Source organism: Monodon monoceros, unplaced genomic scaffold, assembly GCF_005190385.1.
Source record: "Monodon monoceros isolate NGI ecotype Baffin Bay Population unplaced genomic scaffold, NGI_Narwhal_1 Super_Scaffold_10, whole genome shotgun sequence".
NCBI lineage: Eukaryota > Metazoa > Chordata > Mammalia > Artiodactyla > Monodontidae > Monodon > Monodon monoceros.
Genome location: NW_021703766.1, coordinates 2159077 through 2175300, shown reverse-complemented (window position 1 = coordinate 2175300; position 16224 = coordinate 2159077). Strand labels below are relative to the sequence as shown.

The following is a 16224-nucleotide window of genomic DNA, read 5'->3' as shown; positions in this document are numbered from 1 at the left end:
AAAGATAGTACAAGCTAAAATATTTTAAAAGCTACAGACCAATATCTTTCATGAACATAAGCACAAAAATCCTTAACAAAATACTAGAAAATTGAATCTATCAATATATAGAAGGAATAATACACCACAACCTAGTATAGTTTACCCCAGGAATGCAAGGCTAGTTCACTATTCAAAACTTAATCAGTGTAATCTACCATATTAACAGTCTGAAGAAAATCCATATGATCATGTGCATTGATACAGACAAATCATTTGACAAAATTCAATATCCACCAATGATTTTTTTAAAACTCTCTAAAAACTAGAAATACAAGAGAACTTCCTCAATCTAATAAAGGGAATCTACCAAAAAAGAAAAAAATTCCTACAGTCAGTATCATACTTATGATGATGAAAGACTTTTCTCCTAAGATTGGGAATTAGGCAAGAATATCTATTCTCAACACTCATGTTGAACATCATCCTGGAAGTCTCAGCCAGTGCAATAAGACAAGACAAAGCAATAAAAGATACACAAATCGGGTGGAGAAAAAGGAACCCTCCTACACTGTTGGTGGGAATGTAAATTGGTACAGCCACTATGGAGAACAGTATGGAGGTTCCTTAAAAAACTAAAAATAGAGTTACTGTATGATCCAGTAATCCCACTCCTGGGCATATATCCAAAGAAAACTATAATTCAAAAAGATACATGCACCCCAGTATTCATTGCAGCGCTATCTGCAATAGCCAAGACATGGAAGCAACCTAAATGTCCACAGACAGATGAATGGATAAAGAATATGTTTTATATATACACAATGGAATATTACTCAGCCATAAAAAAGAATGAAATAATGCCATTTGCAGCAACATGGAGGGACCTAGAGATTATCATACTAGTGAAGTAAGTCAGACAGAGAAAGACAAATACCATATGGTACCACTTATATGTGGAATCTAACAAAATGATACAAGTGAACTTATTTACAAAACAGAAATAGACCCAAAGACATAGAAAACAAACTTATGGTTACCAAAGGGGAAAAGGGGGGTAATAAATTAGGAATTTGGGATTAACACACTACTATATATAAGACAGATAACCAACAAGCACCTACCGTATAGCACAGGGAACTATACTCAATATTTTGTAATAACCTATAGGGGAAAATAATCTGAAAAATTATATATATATATATATATATATATATATATAAAACTGAATCACTTTTCTGTACACCTTAAACTAACACAACATAAATCAACTTTACTTCAATTTTTAAAAAGGCATACAGGGACTTCCCTGGTGGCACCATGGTTAAGACTCCACGCTCCCAATGCAGGGGGCCCAGGTTCGATCCCTGGTCAGGGAACTAGATCCCACATGCATGCAACAACTCAGAGCTCACATGCCACAACTAAGGAGCCCTCCTGCCACAACTAAGACCCAGTGCAACCAAATTAATTAGTTAATTAATTAAATTTTTTAAAAAATGGCATACAAATAAGAAAGAAAGAAAACTCTCCCTATTCACAGGATGGCTAAAATAAAAAGTCTAACCACACCAAGTATTGGCAAGAACATGGAGAAACTGGAACTCTCCTACACTGCTGGTGGGAATGTAAAATGATGCAACCACTCTGGAAAACAATCTGGCAGTTTCTCAAAAATGTAAACATTCATCTACGATATGATCCAACAATACCGCTCCTAGGTATTTTCCTGAGAGAAAGGAAAACACATGTCCACACAAAGACATATACACAAATGTTAACAGCAGCTTTATTTGTAATAGCCCCCAGCTGGAAACAACATAAATATTCATCAGTAGATGAAAGGAAAAACTATGATAAATTCATACATTGGAATATTAATCAATGATAAAAAGAAAGAATTACTGATGCATGCTACAACATGCACCAATCTTGAAATAATCATGCTGAGTGAAGCAAGCCAGTCAAAAAACAAACACATTAATATAAATCTAGGAAGTTCATATTGCCATTGACAGAAAGTGGATCAGGAGTTGCCTGAGAATGAGGTAAGGGGAGGGTGAGAGGAATCACAAAGGACACTAGGAAACTTTGGGGGAGAGGGAGTACCAATGACATTTTCATTATTTTGATTTTGGTAAAGGTTTCATAGTTGGATATGTATGTCAAAACATCAGATTCTATTATTTAAATGTATACAGTTCCTTGTATGTCAATTATACTCAAAGATTTTTTTTTTTAACTCAACAGGCAGAAAACAAACAACCCAATTAAAAATGAACAAAAGGCTGTAACTGATACTTAGCCAAAGAGGGTACAGGGATAACAAATAAACACATGACAAGAAGTCTAACATCATTAGCCATCAGGGAAACGCAAATCAAGATCACGATGAGATACCACTGCACACTCACTAAAACAGTTAAAACTAAAAATACTCACAATGCCGAGTGCTGGTGAGGATGCACAGAGGTGGGAACTCTCATCCTTTGCTGTGGAAGTGTACAGTGACGCAGCCACTCTGGAAAACAGTTTGGCAGTTACTTAAAAACGTAAACATTCACCTACCATATGACCCAGCAATCTCACTCCTGGTATTTACCCAAGAGAAATAAAGACATGTTTACACAAAAACCTGTACACAAATGTTAACAGCAGCTTCGTTCATAATCGCCAAAATCTGGAAACAATCCAGAAGTCCTTCAACTGGCGAACGATAAACAAATCACGGTCCATCCAAACCATGGAATACCACTCAGAAAGAAAAAAGAGGAGCCATTGATACATGCAACGGCTTGGCTGGATCTCAAAGGCATTGTGCTGAGTGAAAGAAGCCAGGCTCTAAGATTCCATTCTCTATGAGTCCACTGATATGACACTCTGGAGAGGACAAAACTGTCGTGATGGGGACTGGCCAGGAGTTTCCAGGGGCTGGTGACGAGGGAGGGTGTGACTGCGCAGGGTGCGTGAAGGAGATTTTTGGAGTGGTGCGGCGGCCCTGCATCTTGACTGCAATGATGATGACACAAACCTATGCATGCGTTAACACGCACAGGACCACACAGCAAAGGGAAAGTCAATCTTAGCGTACGTTCACTTAAAAAATAAAAAGGTAGGAAGGAGTGATGGGTGTTAGAGCTCTGTGGTCCCCCACCCTAGACCCTGTGTTAATGAAGAAAAACATCTCCCAAACCATGTGACTCCAATCAGAGCAGTAGGACCCTGGCTCTGCATCGGTTGGTGTCCAGGGAAGGGGGACAGATCCGCCCCGTGCGAAATGGAGAAAATTCACATTTGTTGGAAATCGCATAACCATGATTCTCCCACTCAGCCCATTTAGTCCTGAACCTAGAATGAGGTAATTATGCAGCCCAAGGAATCTTAACAGCATGGAGGAGAAACCCAAGCAAAGCCAGTGAGGGGGAAGTTCTACCAGAAACAGGAAATTTGAGCCTGACCAGAGGTCTCAGGGCTTCGCTCCCTCCCGCGATTGTGAGTTCTCAGCCAAGGCACTGTTAACCCTAAGGCGGCTCCGAGACTCCAAGTCTGCAGCAAACGTGCTTCTAAGGCAGACTTCGGAGTAAATCCCCACACATCGCTTGTCCTCAGCCCGCCACAGTGGTAAGATGGGTCTCGATGTACACACTGACCACACGCACTGCAGGACATTTGTATTCCTGGCCCCTCCCCATCACTGTCAGAGCCAAAAGTTCCATCCCCGTGTTTGTCCAAACAACCCTTGGGCGGTGCCTCTGCTTGAGTGGCCGGAAAAACAAAGGGATGTTGAGTTGGAAAAAACTGCTCTCTTCACCCTGATTGGAAGAGTGTCCCTAGGGCCCAGGGGACAACACAATTTCACGCAACGAGATGAAAAATCTTAATGTACAAACACCCTCAGTAGTTTTAGTCCCCTGTCTGTGAGAAAGGATGCCAGTTCTGACCACATAACCCCTCCCTTCCTCAGTACCCTTTGAGGAGTGGTCTGTGACCCTCAGACTGAACCGCATTAAGGTTAAAGCCTTCAGCAGGGCTACATCTGGACCACAGAACTTGTGGTTCAGACCATCAGCAAGGCAGCCTGAGGTCAAATAGAATGCCCTGGATTTGGAAACAGAAAACCTAAGTCCAAGCCTGGACCTCACTGCCTCACCTCTCTGAGCCTCAGTGTCCTCATCTGTAAAATGGGGATAACAGGACAAGCTCTTTCCCACGTCACAATGCTTCACACATTCTGTTCCCTCTTTCTGTGGATGCTCTTCCCAGGCTCTCACAGCTGTTTCCTTCCTGTCCCAGAAGTTTTCTTGCAAAATGCCACCTCCTCAGAGGCACTTTCTCATCCAAAGTAAACTCCCACCCCAGTCACGTTGTATCACAGTGTCCTGTTGAATTCTACCAGGCATTTGTCACTACTTGGATCGTCTCTGTCCTCTCTAGGCCGTCGTTCTCTTCCAGACGAGAATGCAAACACCAGGGAAGCAGAATCCTGGTCGTCTCACCTCCCCTCTATATACCAGGACCCAATACACAGCACACGCACACTGCATTTTGGTTGGATGAGTGATGATTCCCCAATTTCCAGGGTCGCTTCAGGGTCAGGGGAGCCTGGGCAAGCAAGTACTCTGCACCTCAGAGTTGGTGGGTCTCACTAAGTAGACCTCTGAGACACCCACTCACATGCTCCCTAGGAAACCAAGAGCAGGAGTTTGGTGTAAAAACCCTCAAATCATAAGATTCGGAATGCTGCATTTCACCAGCTTGCCAGAGTACAATTTTGCTAGGAAATAAAAATACATAATATTGCCACAAAATTCAGAACCAGTAAGAGTCCCAGTTTACTAGCCAGACCAGATGCATCTCTCCCTCTGTGTCAGTTATGTTCACCAAACATTCAGGAATCGACTTACAACATTCTTTCAAAGCAGGAACCCAGCCGAGGACTCCACACTGGAACTTAAATTACATTTGGACGCTAAGCTTAGCACCTAAAATAAAACTGAACTTCTCCATGGTGTCTCAACACCCCACCCTCCCAAGACTGATCCATCAGCTGACATTTAAGTTAGGAGAGCAGGGTCTGCACTTTGTAGCAGTCAGACCCCAGGGGCATCACCCACCCTCACAGTGCCTCAAATTTCCTCATCAGTGAAATGGGGATAATACTCACTACATAAATAGATAAATGAACACCAATCCTTACAACAGCATTAGCCCATGGTAGGCACTCAATAAACATTCCTTGTGATCAGTATTCCTCGCTGGGAGGCTTTGAGCAAGCCATTTCACTTTTTGAGCCTCATTTTCTAGTCTGCAAAGCGGGTACAGAAATCCTTTCCTGCTTGCAAGGCTGCTGAGACAGTCAAATTAGATCACTTCCAAGAATGTGCTAGTTCCCCAGGGTTGCGTGGTCTCCCCTTGCTGACTGAGGGGAATTAGAGAGAGGCTAACGAGGTTTTAAAAGCATTTCTTCTCTAAGCAAAACCTGTGGGGATGAAAATCCTTTCCTGACCTTTTAATCAGAGCTATGAACCAAGCTATGAACCAAGCTATGAACCAAGCTATGAACCAAGTGCTAGGGGAAAAGGGGGAGGGAGTGGGGACTATGTGGGGAGTGGGGAGTGGGGACTATGATAGTCATTGGCATGGGGGTACCAGGACAGCAAGATGGAGTGGTGGCTAGAGGTGCAGGCTCCAGGCCAGCTGCTGTAAGAGGGAGGAAAAGGGCAGTGGGGCTGGAGATCTAGAGGGTCTAACTGCACAGCACCACAGCTAGCCCCAGATGGCACCCCTGTGCAAATTTGAAAAAGATATCCCTTCCCCAAGATACTTTGCTGCCACTTTCTGCAAAACTGACACAATAAATATACAAATCTACAATGACTATTACGTGAGTGGTGCCTTGGATTGTGCAGTATACAACCTATACAACTGTACTTAACAGCCCGAGGAGCCCATGCACCCAGTAAGGCTTAAGGAAATCAGCTGAGCACAGATATGCGGATTGTAAACGGTTACAAAACAGAACATGGAAAAGAACCTCAGCAGATGTGGAGAAACAGGAACCTTTATACATTACTGGTGGGGATGTAAAATGACTCAGCCACTGTGGAAAACAGTTTGGCAGTCCCTCAGAAAGTTAAACATAGAAATACCACATAACCAGTAACTCACTCCTAGGTATATACCCAAAAAGAATTGAAACAAAAAGTTGTACACAAATGTTCATGGCAGCATTACTGACAGTAGCTAGAAGGTGGCAACAGCCCAAATGTCCATTAGCAGAATGGATACATAAAATGTGATTTATCCACACAATAATAGTAATCAGGCATAAAAAAGAATGACACATGCTACGATGTGGATTAGCCTCGAAAACATTATGCTGACAGAAGCCCATCACAAACAGCAGCATGATTCCATTATACGAACTGTCCAGAAGAGGTAAATCAAATCCACAGACATAGAAAGCAGACTAGTGATCGCCAGAGCCTGGGGAGAGGAGCAAACAGGGAGTGACTCTTTAAAGGTACTGGGTCTCGGGCTTCCCTGGTGGCGCAGTGGTTGGGAGTCGGCCTGCCGATGTGGGGGACGCGGGTTCGTGCCCCGGTCCAGGAGGATCCCGCATGCGGCTGGGCCCGAGAGCCATGGCCGCTGGGCCTGCACGTCCGGGGCCTGTGCTCCGCGACGGGAGAGGCCTCAACAGTGAGAGGCCCGCGTACCGCAAAAAAAAAAAAAAAAAAAAAGGTACTGGGTCTCCTTTTGGGGTGACAAAAGCGTTTCAGAACTAGATAGAGGTGATGACTGTACAACAGTGAATGTACAAAATTCCACTGAATTTAACACTTTAAGATGGTTAATTTTGTGTAATGTGAGCATCACCTCAATTTTCAAAATCCCTCAGCAGTTACATTTAATAAAAGCCAACAAGGACAGAGAACGACACACAGACCAGGTGCCCACCCCTTATGCTAAAAGGACACATAATCCCTGTCATGAACTTAGATCCCCTTGGGAAAGAGAAGAGAAGGGATGCAGAGGAAACTGACTCTCCAACATGAGAGTCTTAAACTCGGTGTGACCGAGTTCCTTGGAACCGGCACATTGGATCTTCCAGCACTCAGTAGAAACGGGATCTCAAGAGAGAAGTTTGATTATAGAGAAACAGGGAAAGGCACAGCTGTGCACACCAGATTCGAAAATGTGAAAGTCAAAATCTACACTCGGAGTAGAATCCTGTTATCATTCCCATCGCACGGACAAGCTCACCAAGACCTGGGGAAGCTAAACCACCTTGCCCAGGAGACACGGCTAATACCTAACAGGCGAACCCAGGCAGCCTAATCCTAGAGCCCCAGTCTGGACCCACTCCCTCTACCACCTCCCACATGAAAAGAGGTCATCAGGCTAAAAAGGCTGTCAGAGCAAAGGAGCAGAGGGTTAAAACAGAATGCATGCTTCTGGGAGTACGCAAAGCTTGATCTTGGAGATGATGACGGTGATGACGATGCCGATTACGAGGACAATGGTGGTGATGGTGACAATGTTGGTGGTGGTGGTGATGATGGTGACAATGTCAGTGGTGGTGGTGATGATGGTGACAATGTCGGTGGTGATGGTGACAATGTCGGTGGTGGTGGTGATGATGGTGACAATGTCGGTGGTGGTGGTGACAATGGTGACAATGTCGGTGGTGGTGGTGACGACAGAGATTGGAATAGTGTGCACAGCACAGGACAGTCTTAGTGATTTACTCAGGAAAAGTATTTAAAATCCTTTGTATAATTTCTGGCATACAATAAAGCCCTCAGTGAATGCCATCTATTGTGACTCCTGTCGTTATCATTATAAACCTCTGGTTTTAAATGACTTGTGAGCCATTTTAAGTAGATTTTTAAGCACCCCTCAACCTGTGACCTGTATTCATTAAGACTTGAGGCCCATCTCAAGCTGGCTCATGCCAATCGGGATTACTTGCTTCTCCTAACTAGAGAGTCTGTGCTGCAGTTAATACGGACGAGGTTCACACAGTGCTCCCAGGTCCTGGTCTCCCTCCTTCCCTCTGCTGTTTTCCTCTGCTCCGGGTTTCATTTTGGGTAGGTTCTCCCACAGGGATGGCAAGGAGCTTCAGGCAGCCTCAGGTCCAAATCATCACAGCTTGACAATCCCAGGGCAAACGGAGCGTCTCCTTTGCAGTGTTCCAGCAGAACACTCCTGGAGGGCTCTCACTAGATACATTTGGGTCATACGACATCTCCGAATCAGTCACTGTGGTCAGAAAGGGTGGAAAGGGTATTCTCACTGCTGAGCCCAGGTCCTATGCTCCCCCAGTCAAGTGGACCGGGGGTGGAGGGAAGGTGATTGATTCCTTGAAGGGGAACGAAGGGGAGATGGGTGCAGAGTGGGCAAAATCAGCAGATAGCCACTGCATGCCCAGGGCATTGGGAGGTCCAGGCGTGGACAGCTTGCTCCTTAGGGGAAGCATCCATTCAGCTGGCATCTACTGAGGGCTTGCATGCACCAAGCAAGTGGACCATTTCCTGCAGATCTGGAGAAGCTGGCCTCTTACCGGGGTCCACTGCAGCTGTGGACGAGAGAAGACACTGCCTCCCTGGCCCTTCCATTACAAGAAAGGGTTAAAATCTTGGGGAGGAGCCTCCCCATTTGGGCAGCCCGATGGGAGGGAGGGAGCCCACCCACAGGCTTCCTGCAGGGGAGGGAAAGACTGGGTGGCCTGAGGCAAGGTATGCTGGGGTAGGCCTGCTTACTCAGAAAGCCCATAGGCAGCAGATCCTGGGTCAGAGTTTAGCTCCGGAGAGCCAGGAGAGCCACCGGGTTGAGTTCATTGTCCTTAACTGATATCATGATGCATCTTCTGGAGACGAAGGAAATGATCTCCCAGGAATGCATGTAAAGATGGTCTACGGGGTGTTTCTGGGATTAGGCGGGCGACAGGAGCTGCAGGATTGAAAGTGGTGTGTGTGGGGGAGAGCGAATGAGTGTGTGAGCGCGTGTGGTGTACAAGGAGGAGGAGGAGTGCAGGGACCTCCACTGTCTTAGCCACTAACCCCCTAAGCCAGTTAGGGTCACAGTGAACCTCCCCTGAGTGCTGGGCACAGAGCCAAGCATCCTCTGCTGTCGGCAGCTGAGTGAGGCGAGGCGCGGACTAACTCGGCTGCCGTTTCTCAGAGACACTGACTGACCGACGTGGCCAGCGCTGTGGTCTGGGACTCACACCCAAACCTTCTGACTCCGAAACCACCACCTTCCCACTACAGCCCGTGGCCTCCCATCCCCGACAAATGGCTATCTGTGTCTCTTTGTCCAGGCTTGGGAAACTCACTGAATCTGAAGAAAACAACCCTCCAGGCCAGTGGTACAAACTAGGGACCTTTGGGCTGGATTCACCCCTCACGTGGGTTTTGTTGGCCATCACTTTGTTTGGTAAAACTTTGGACTTTATTATCTTCAGGCAGTTCATCGTAGCTCACCACGCCATATTTCCTTACATCCCCAAACGCCAATCATTTCTGTTATCTGCCCTGCTACTCGAGGCCTTTCAGGGAACAGGGAATAACCAGCTGCTGACAGGGCTGTCACACAGGTCTCTGTCAAACTGAGCTGTGACTTCAGCCCTCCAGGACACAGTTCTGCCTCGGTACCCAGAAGGTGTCTAGTCCATCCTCCCATGATGGTGAGGGTGATGACAGTGATAGTGAGAAAGGTGGTGATGATGATGTTAAAGAAAAAAACCACTCATGACCCTTGTTAAAATGGTGAGGCAGCCTTTATTCAAGACTGTTGCAATAGGTGTAGGGTCCACCGCAATGAGATTTTGCAGGAGGAAAGAAAGAGAGATTGGACTCAACTCTGAATTCAACAATGAAAAGTGAGAATTTACAGCCAGTGTCAACAGATGGAACATTAATAGTAGGAAGCATCAGGGATGGATGAGGGAGACTCTGGCTACCCAGACCCAACAGGATTCTTGCTGAAGGCAGCCCAGGGGGTCAGACATCAGCAGGGAGCGTGGGGATAAGGAGGTCGGGTGGTCAGAAGTCAAAGGTGGGCGACTCTGGCTAAACCCACTGAGCAGGCTTCTGGCTAAAACTGGGCTCTTGAGGACATGCCCAAGGGTGAGGCCTCGTTGAAAAAGTGCTCAGAGGCGCCTGACTAGAGTCTGGTCAAGGGAGAGTGGGTAAGTGGTGAGTGACTGACTGGCCCCAAGCCCCACCCTCAACACGTCTGCAGTTGTGCAGCCCAACGCTGCCAGCATGTGCTCATCAAGTCTGACCAAGGCAAAGACAACTTTTGGCTGTGGTTTCATTTCAGTTATAAAGACACATGTTTTGAATTTTGAAACCACTCACAGGCCCTTCTTTCTCACCTTCACAGAACTCCCAGGGTCCTAGGGCACAATTAGGAAGTGCTGGTCTAGAATAAAACTGTGTTCCGGTCCCCAGTGGTAGGGAGTGTGGTCAGCTAGCTGTCAGTCCGTTCAGGTCTGTCCCAGCTGCAGAGAGCTGCCCGGCCAAGCCAGCCTCCCAGAGGCGTAGGTATAAGGGCTGGGCATTTAAGCCGACAGACACTCTGACCACAGTCCTCACTCCAAGTGCCCCATCAGACTGGCCCAGGCTCTACCAGGCCACATAGAAGTTCAGCTTCTTCCTCTACCCAGTCCTGTTTCCTCTGCCTTCCTTTCAAAAGTATTAATCCCCCAAAGAAGTCTTATACCCAACCTGTCTCAGTATCTAGTTCCAGAGGCCCACCTGTGACAGATGCAGTGAAGAATTCTGAGGCTTCCCCGGTGGCGCAGTGGTTAAGAGACCGCCTGCCAATACAGGGGACACAGGTTCGAGCCCTGGTCCAGGAGGATTCCACAGGCAACTAAGCCCGTGCACCACAACTACTGAGCCTGCGCTCTGGAGCCCGCGAGCCACAACTACTGAGCCCGCATGCCACAACCGCTGAAGCCCACACACCTAGAGCCCATCCTCTGCAACAAGAGAAGCCACTGCAGTGAGACGCCCACACACCACATCAAAGAGTGGCCCCCGCTCGCCACAACTAGAGAATGGCCTCACAGCAACGAAGACCCAACGCAGCCAAAGATAAAAAAAAAGAAGAAGAAGAAGAATTCTGACCTTTCTCCCCTCACACAGTCTCAATGCTGGGGGTCATGGGTGTATTTGCTTGACACCTCCAAATACATCAGAGAGCCTCAGTTCTCTGAGACAGAGCAGCCGGGCTGACGATGGAGATGGGATGAGGGAGGAAGGGGAAGGGAACCAGAGCCTCTGTGACCCTCCAGTTACCCTCTCCTGGCTGAATACACTGTGGGAAATCAGGGTTTACAGTTCCTTTCCCCAACAGAAAAAGAAGTGCCTTCAACACTAGAAAGAGACGTTAACACGGGATCTTTAACACAGTGCCTGGCAGCCAGTCGGCCTTCAGCAAGTCACAATTATGCCTGTCCCACCACGAGGGGTCCTCCAGATTCATTTCCGTCGCTGGAAAGAAATAGATCAGACTTTAAGTCTCATATCTGGAAAGGGGCACTGAGAAGGACTGTGCTCTTGCACAGACGGCTCTTTCTGCCGTGGGGGGGCAGGGAGGCCAGTCCTCTGTTGCACGACTTGACTTCCAAGTCCAGGTTGCCGCTCAGTCAACAAATCCAACTTTGTTTGGCAGCGAGGAGACACTCATCCCTTCTACCTTGCTAATCTGCTGCCTGGAAGCCTGGCATAAAAAGCTTCTAGATTTGATGCTCTCTGATAAAGGAGGAAAACGTCCCACTTCCCCGACAGCTCTGAGGCCCTGTGTCCCCTGCAGAGAGTGAGTGACACAGCCATTGTCAGCCCCAAAAAGGGTTCAGACAGGAAAGGTCAAGCCCCCGGGGACAAGGTGGAAAGGTGGGCGTGGCCCCATCAACAAGTAAGGGTCACCTGAGAGCTGAGATGGGTCTTGCTGGCCCTGTGTTTCCTGCATTCCAAGGAGAGAAGCATACACATGGACATTCCACGAATAATCCAGAGGCTCCACAGCCTCTCCTGGGTGTCTCGTTGGGCATGCACACACACACACACACACACACACACACACACACACGTCCAACTCACACCTGATATTCCGTTTTGTGTCAGCAGGAAGAGTGGGTGGGAAGGTGACTTTCCAGGTTGGAGGGTCACTGACCCTAGAATGCAGCAAGCAAACATCCTAAAACACCACAGAGAGCCTCTGGAAACTGACTGGAACCGTTTGTGTGGTCGACAAGAATGAGGGCCGCAGAGGACTGGAAGGCCAGGACAATATCTGCTCTGTTCTGAGGCCGGGAACAGATGCCAGCGTTCTTTTGACTTTACAGCTTTTTCTTGGCTTGTGAGGGAAAGAGAGGCTGATTAAAAATGGGGCCTGCACTGGCTGACGAGAAGCCTGCCAGAATGTGGCACAAGCCACGGTGGGCCCGGCTGGAACCCTCGTTGATTCCAGCTCCCACTGGACACATGCATCAGGCAGCCGCCGCCAGCCTCCAAGGCCAAGAGGCCCCAGGGATGCTCCTTCCCTGTCTCTCGGGCCTTCCTCCTGCCCCTGCACCAGAGGCCAGGTCCAGGCTAAGAGCAGAGCTACACCAACACCCGTCCGCCTTCCTCCAATTAATAAAACCTTTCAGAAATGGATGGAAAGATATTCAACCCCTCCAAACCCATTTCTTCCTGTAGCGGTGTCGTAGGTAAAACCGAGTAAGCCCAGGGCACTGAGTTTCACTGGGCGAGTCACTGTGTGGTCTGTTCTGAGAGCCAAGACTTTCCAACCATACATTTCAACAGCGGTTACTCAAGTTTGGGTAAGAAAACACTTACCCAATTTCCGAGCAGACGGTGAACCACGGGGCCTGTAACACATAGAGAGAAGGAGCACGCGTTTCCCGGCAGCGCCCGGCTCCCAGGCCCGCGTGCACGTCCATGGGGCTGATACAGGATGCGGCCAGGCCTGCCAATTAGCCTCTGGCCCCTTCAGTTGGAGATGGGGCAAGGTTCCCCCATGTGCAATTCAGAGAATTTCACACGGTGCCCGCTCCCCTGCTACAGGGGTCGAGGCTCGCGGGAGGAAGCTGGAATGCAGATTGGAAAATGAAAATATTCTGTTAATGAGGAGCCAGAAAAGACTGGAAATGCCACAGCTAGAAGGGGCCTTGGAGAGGGGCGAGCTCAGGTCTTGGGGCCTCGGTGGCCTCGTGCATAAAATGAGGGAGCGGGGGTGGAGGGGGGACTGAGGCCAGCGGTCCAAGGCCACCCAAGGTGTTAGTGGCTCAGCGGGACTCGGACCCCTGACCCCAATCCAAGGCTCTTCCAGACACGTCATGCTCCCCGTCCAGAATGGAGCCCAGTGAGTGCTCAGCTCAAGGCAGCATCCATGGAAGTGTTTGTTCTGCTTACACCCGAGAGGTAACTCTCCAGACCAGAGGATCGTCTTACCTTTCCTTTACACAGCCCTCTGGGACGGATCTGACGCCCTGAGCCACTTCTCACCGGGCTCCTTCATTCACCCCACAGTGTTCTGAATTGTCCCACGGGGTGTGTGTGTGATATTTACTGAGCCCCCACCAGCCCCACCCCAGCCAGCGATGTGCTGCTCCTGTGCTGGGCTCTAGGGATGCAAGTGCAAGCAAGGCATCACCCCCACCCCACAGACGTTCTAAGCCAGCTGAGGAGGCCCATGCTGAGCCAACAACTGGTGGCAGTGTGACGAGCAGGACAGTGGTGCTCACTTTCCCACAGACTGGCAGTTCCCTAAGGATGGGGCAATATGTCCTCTCCACCCCAAAGTTCACTGATGACCAGAGGACTGATAGCAACACGCTGTTGGTTGGTTGGTGGCTGGTTGACTCATTACTGGTTGGTTGTCATTGTGAGCGGGTGGTTGCTCATTGGTTGGCTGGCTGGTTGGTTGGTTGGTTGGTTGGTTGGATGGATAGTTAATTGATTGACTAATTATTGGTTGGTTGTTACTGGTTGAGTAAATGGTTGTTAACAACAGGTTGGTTGGTTGGTTATATAGAGGGATGGATGGTTAGTTGATGGACTGTTTATTAGAGTGGTTGTTATTGGTTCGGTGGTGGCTGTTCACCAATTGGTTGATTAGTCGATTGGTTGGCTGGCTAAAAACAAAAGCCAGATCTAAACCAGCATGACGTCCTAAAGGGAACGTGGACTTTGGCGTCAGAGAGCATGGATCCCACTGCCAGTTCTGCCACTTCCAAACTTTACAACCTAGAGAAAGTCCCTTCTCATTGACACTTCCAAGCCACAAGACCCTCATCTGTAAAACAGAAATAATAGCACCTACTTTGCGGTTAATATACGTAAGGTGACGAGTACATCAGTGGCACTCAGCAAATGGAAGCTATTATCATTACTATTATTCATCATGGAAATGAAGAATTAGAGTCTGTAACTTGTAAGGCATCTTTCTTTCTCACACACCCCCAACGTAATGTCACTCACTTCAAGATCTGCACACCATCACACAGGCCCGTCTATGTGGTGAGTGATGGGCCCAGAAAGAAATAGGGCTCATCAAAGCCATTGCATAATAAGAACTAACCTGTAATTTAGTGCATAGACCTCTTAAAGGAGTTTCGAATGGCATTGTCATTCAAGGCTCCCCTCCCTTGGTCATTTGGGATTAAAAGCCAGCACCAAACACAAGCATCTGACGGAGAGAAGTCCCCCCCCAAAGCTCACCTACCCATGATTCACAAGCATCCAAAACACTTTACAGTTTGCAAAGCACATTTGTATCTAGAGGTCATGTGACACCCAGTATACTCCTGGAAGGCAGGCAAAGCTCAATTAGTCTCCCCACTCTACAAATGATGAAACTGAGGCTCAGAGAAGGAGAGTTACTCAGACAAGTCACACAGCATAGCCCAAGGGAAGTCCTATGCCTTTGTACTGGGGCACAAGTTTAATGGGTATTGAACAGGAATCCTCCATCCCAAAACATCTCTGAAGTTGATGTTCCAATGTGAAATCCAAGGCAGGTGCTTTTGTCAACATGCTCTCCAAGGACAACCCACTACTCAAACACAGAAAGGTTCTAAACCACCATTTTTTTTAATTTCCCATGAAAATCCCAAAGAGCCATAAATGAAAATAAACATCTGGATATTAACATTAAGTCAAACATCATACAATTCTAGAAAATACCAGGGTAACAAGATGCCAGCTCAAATGACACTGGCTCAGCTCCCATGACATGTGTGGCAGGGGCCAATGCTCAACCTATCTCTCCAGGATTCTGGGAAGTGGGCATGGCTTCCTTCTTTTTCCTAGTCATGTCTGGCTCCAAGTTCTTGTTTGCACTGAAGTTTTCCATTTATACATCATATCACTGTCCTACATGTGACCGTTCCTGTCCTATTGGCCTAGTACAATAGATTAGACCCAGTGAAAAAGAAAATCAGCTAATGAGAAGATAGAGCTAAAAGATCACATAGAATGCAACATAGAGAAATTAAGAGGTGGAAAATATTAAGAGGAGTTAAGAGACATGGAGGACAGAATGAAAAACTCCAACAAATATTTAATAATATTCCTTAAGAAGAAAATAGAGAATGAGAGAAAAGCACTTTTAGATGAAATAACACCTAAAGTTTTTCCAAAATCAAACAAGGACATGAATATTCAGACTGAAGGAACATACTGACTCACAAGCAGTTTGGGATGGATGGATGGAAGGATGGATAAATGGGTGGATGGATGAATAATCCAGTGGTGGACTTAAATAATGACATACCTGTGAAAAGATTCCCTTAGCTTAAAAAGAAACAATAAAATCCTAAATCACCTTGCTGCCAAGTTCATCTCCCAGAGGATGGAAAGAGATCTAAAACTCTTAAGCTCATTCTGACCAATGAAAAAGAACTAAAGAAGTTCTTCGAGATGTGGCAATATAGGAATTTCTACCCTATATTGGAATGTGGAATACCCTACCTCACCTCATAGACATAAATAAACTCCAGATGCACTACATGCTAAAGATGAAAAGCGAACTATTAAAACATTTGGAAGAAAATATAGAATAGCTTTATGAATTATGAGAATAATTTTTTAAATGAAAGGTAAAAGTACAAAGATACATCATCATCATGATCACCACCATCAAAATCATCACCACCACCATCACCGCCATCACCGCCATTACCACCATCAAAATCATCACCACCACCATCACCGCCATCACTACATC

The 16224-nt window shown here is 47.1% G+C and overlaps 1 protein-coding gene across 1 annotated transcript in view; it reads right to left on the bottom strand.

Moving 5' to 3' along the window:
- Window positions 1-16224, bottom strand: part of CUNH16orf95 (chromosome unknown C16orf95 homolog) — a 191019-nt gene that overhangs the window by 103253 nt on the left and 71542 nt on the right. Inside the window, exon 8 of the mRNA XM_029204943.1 lies at window positions 2422-2500. Within this exon, the coding sequence (XP_029060776.1) occupies window positions 2422-2500 (79 nt within the window). The remainder of the gene's footprint in view (window positions 1-2421; window positions 2501-16224) is intronic.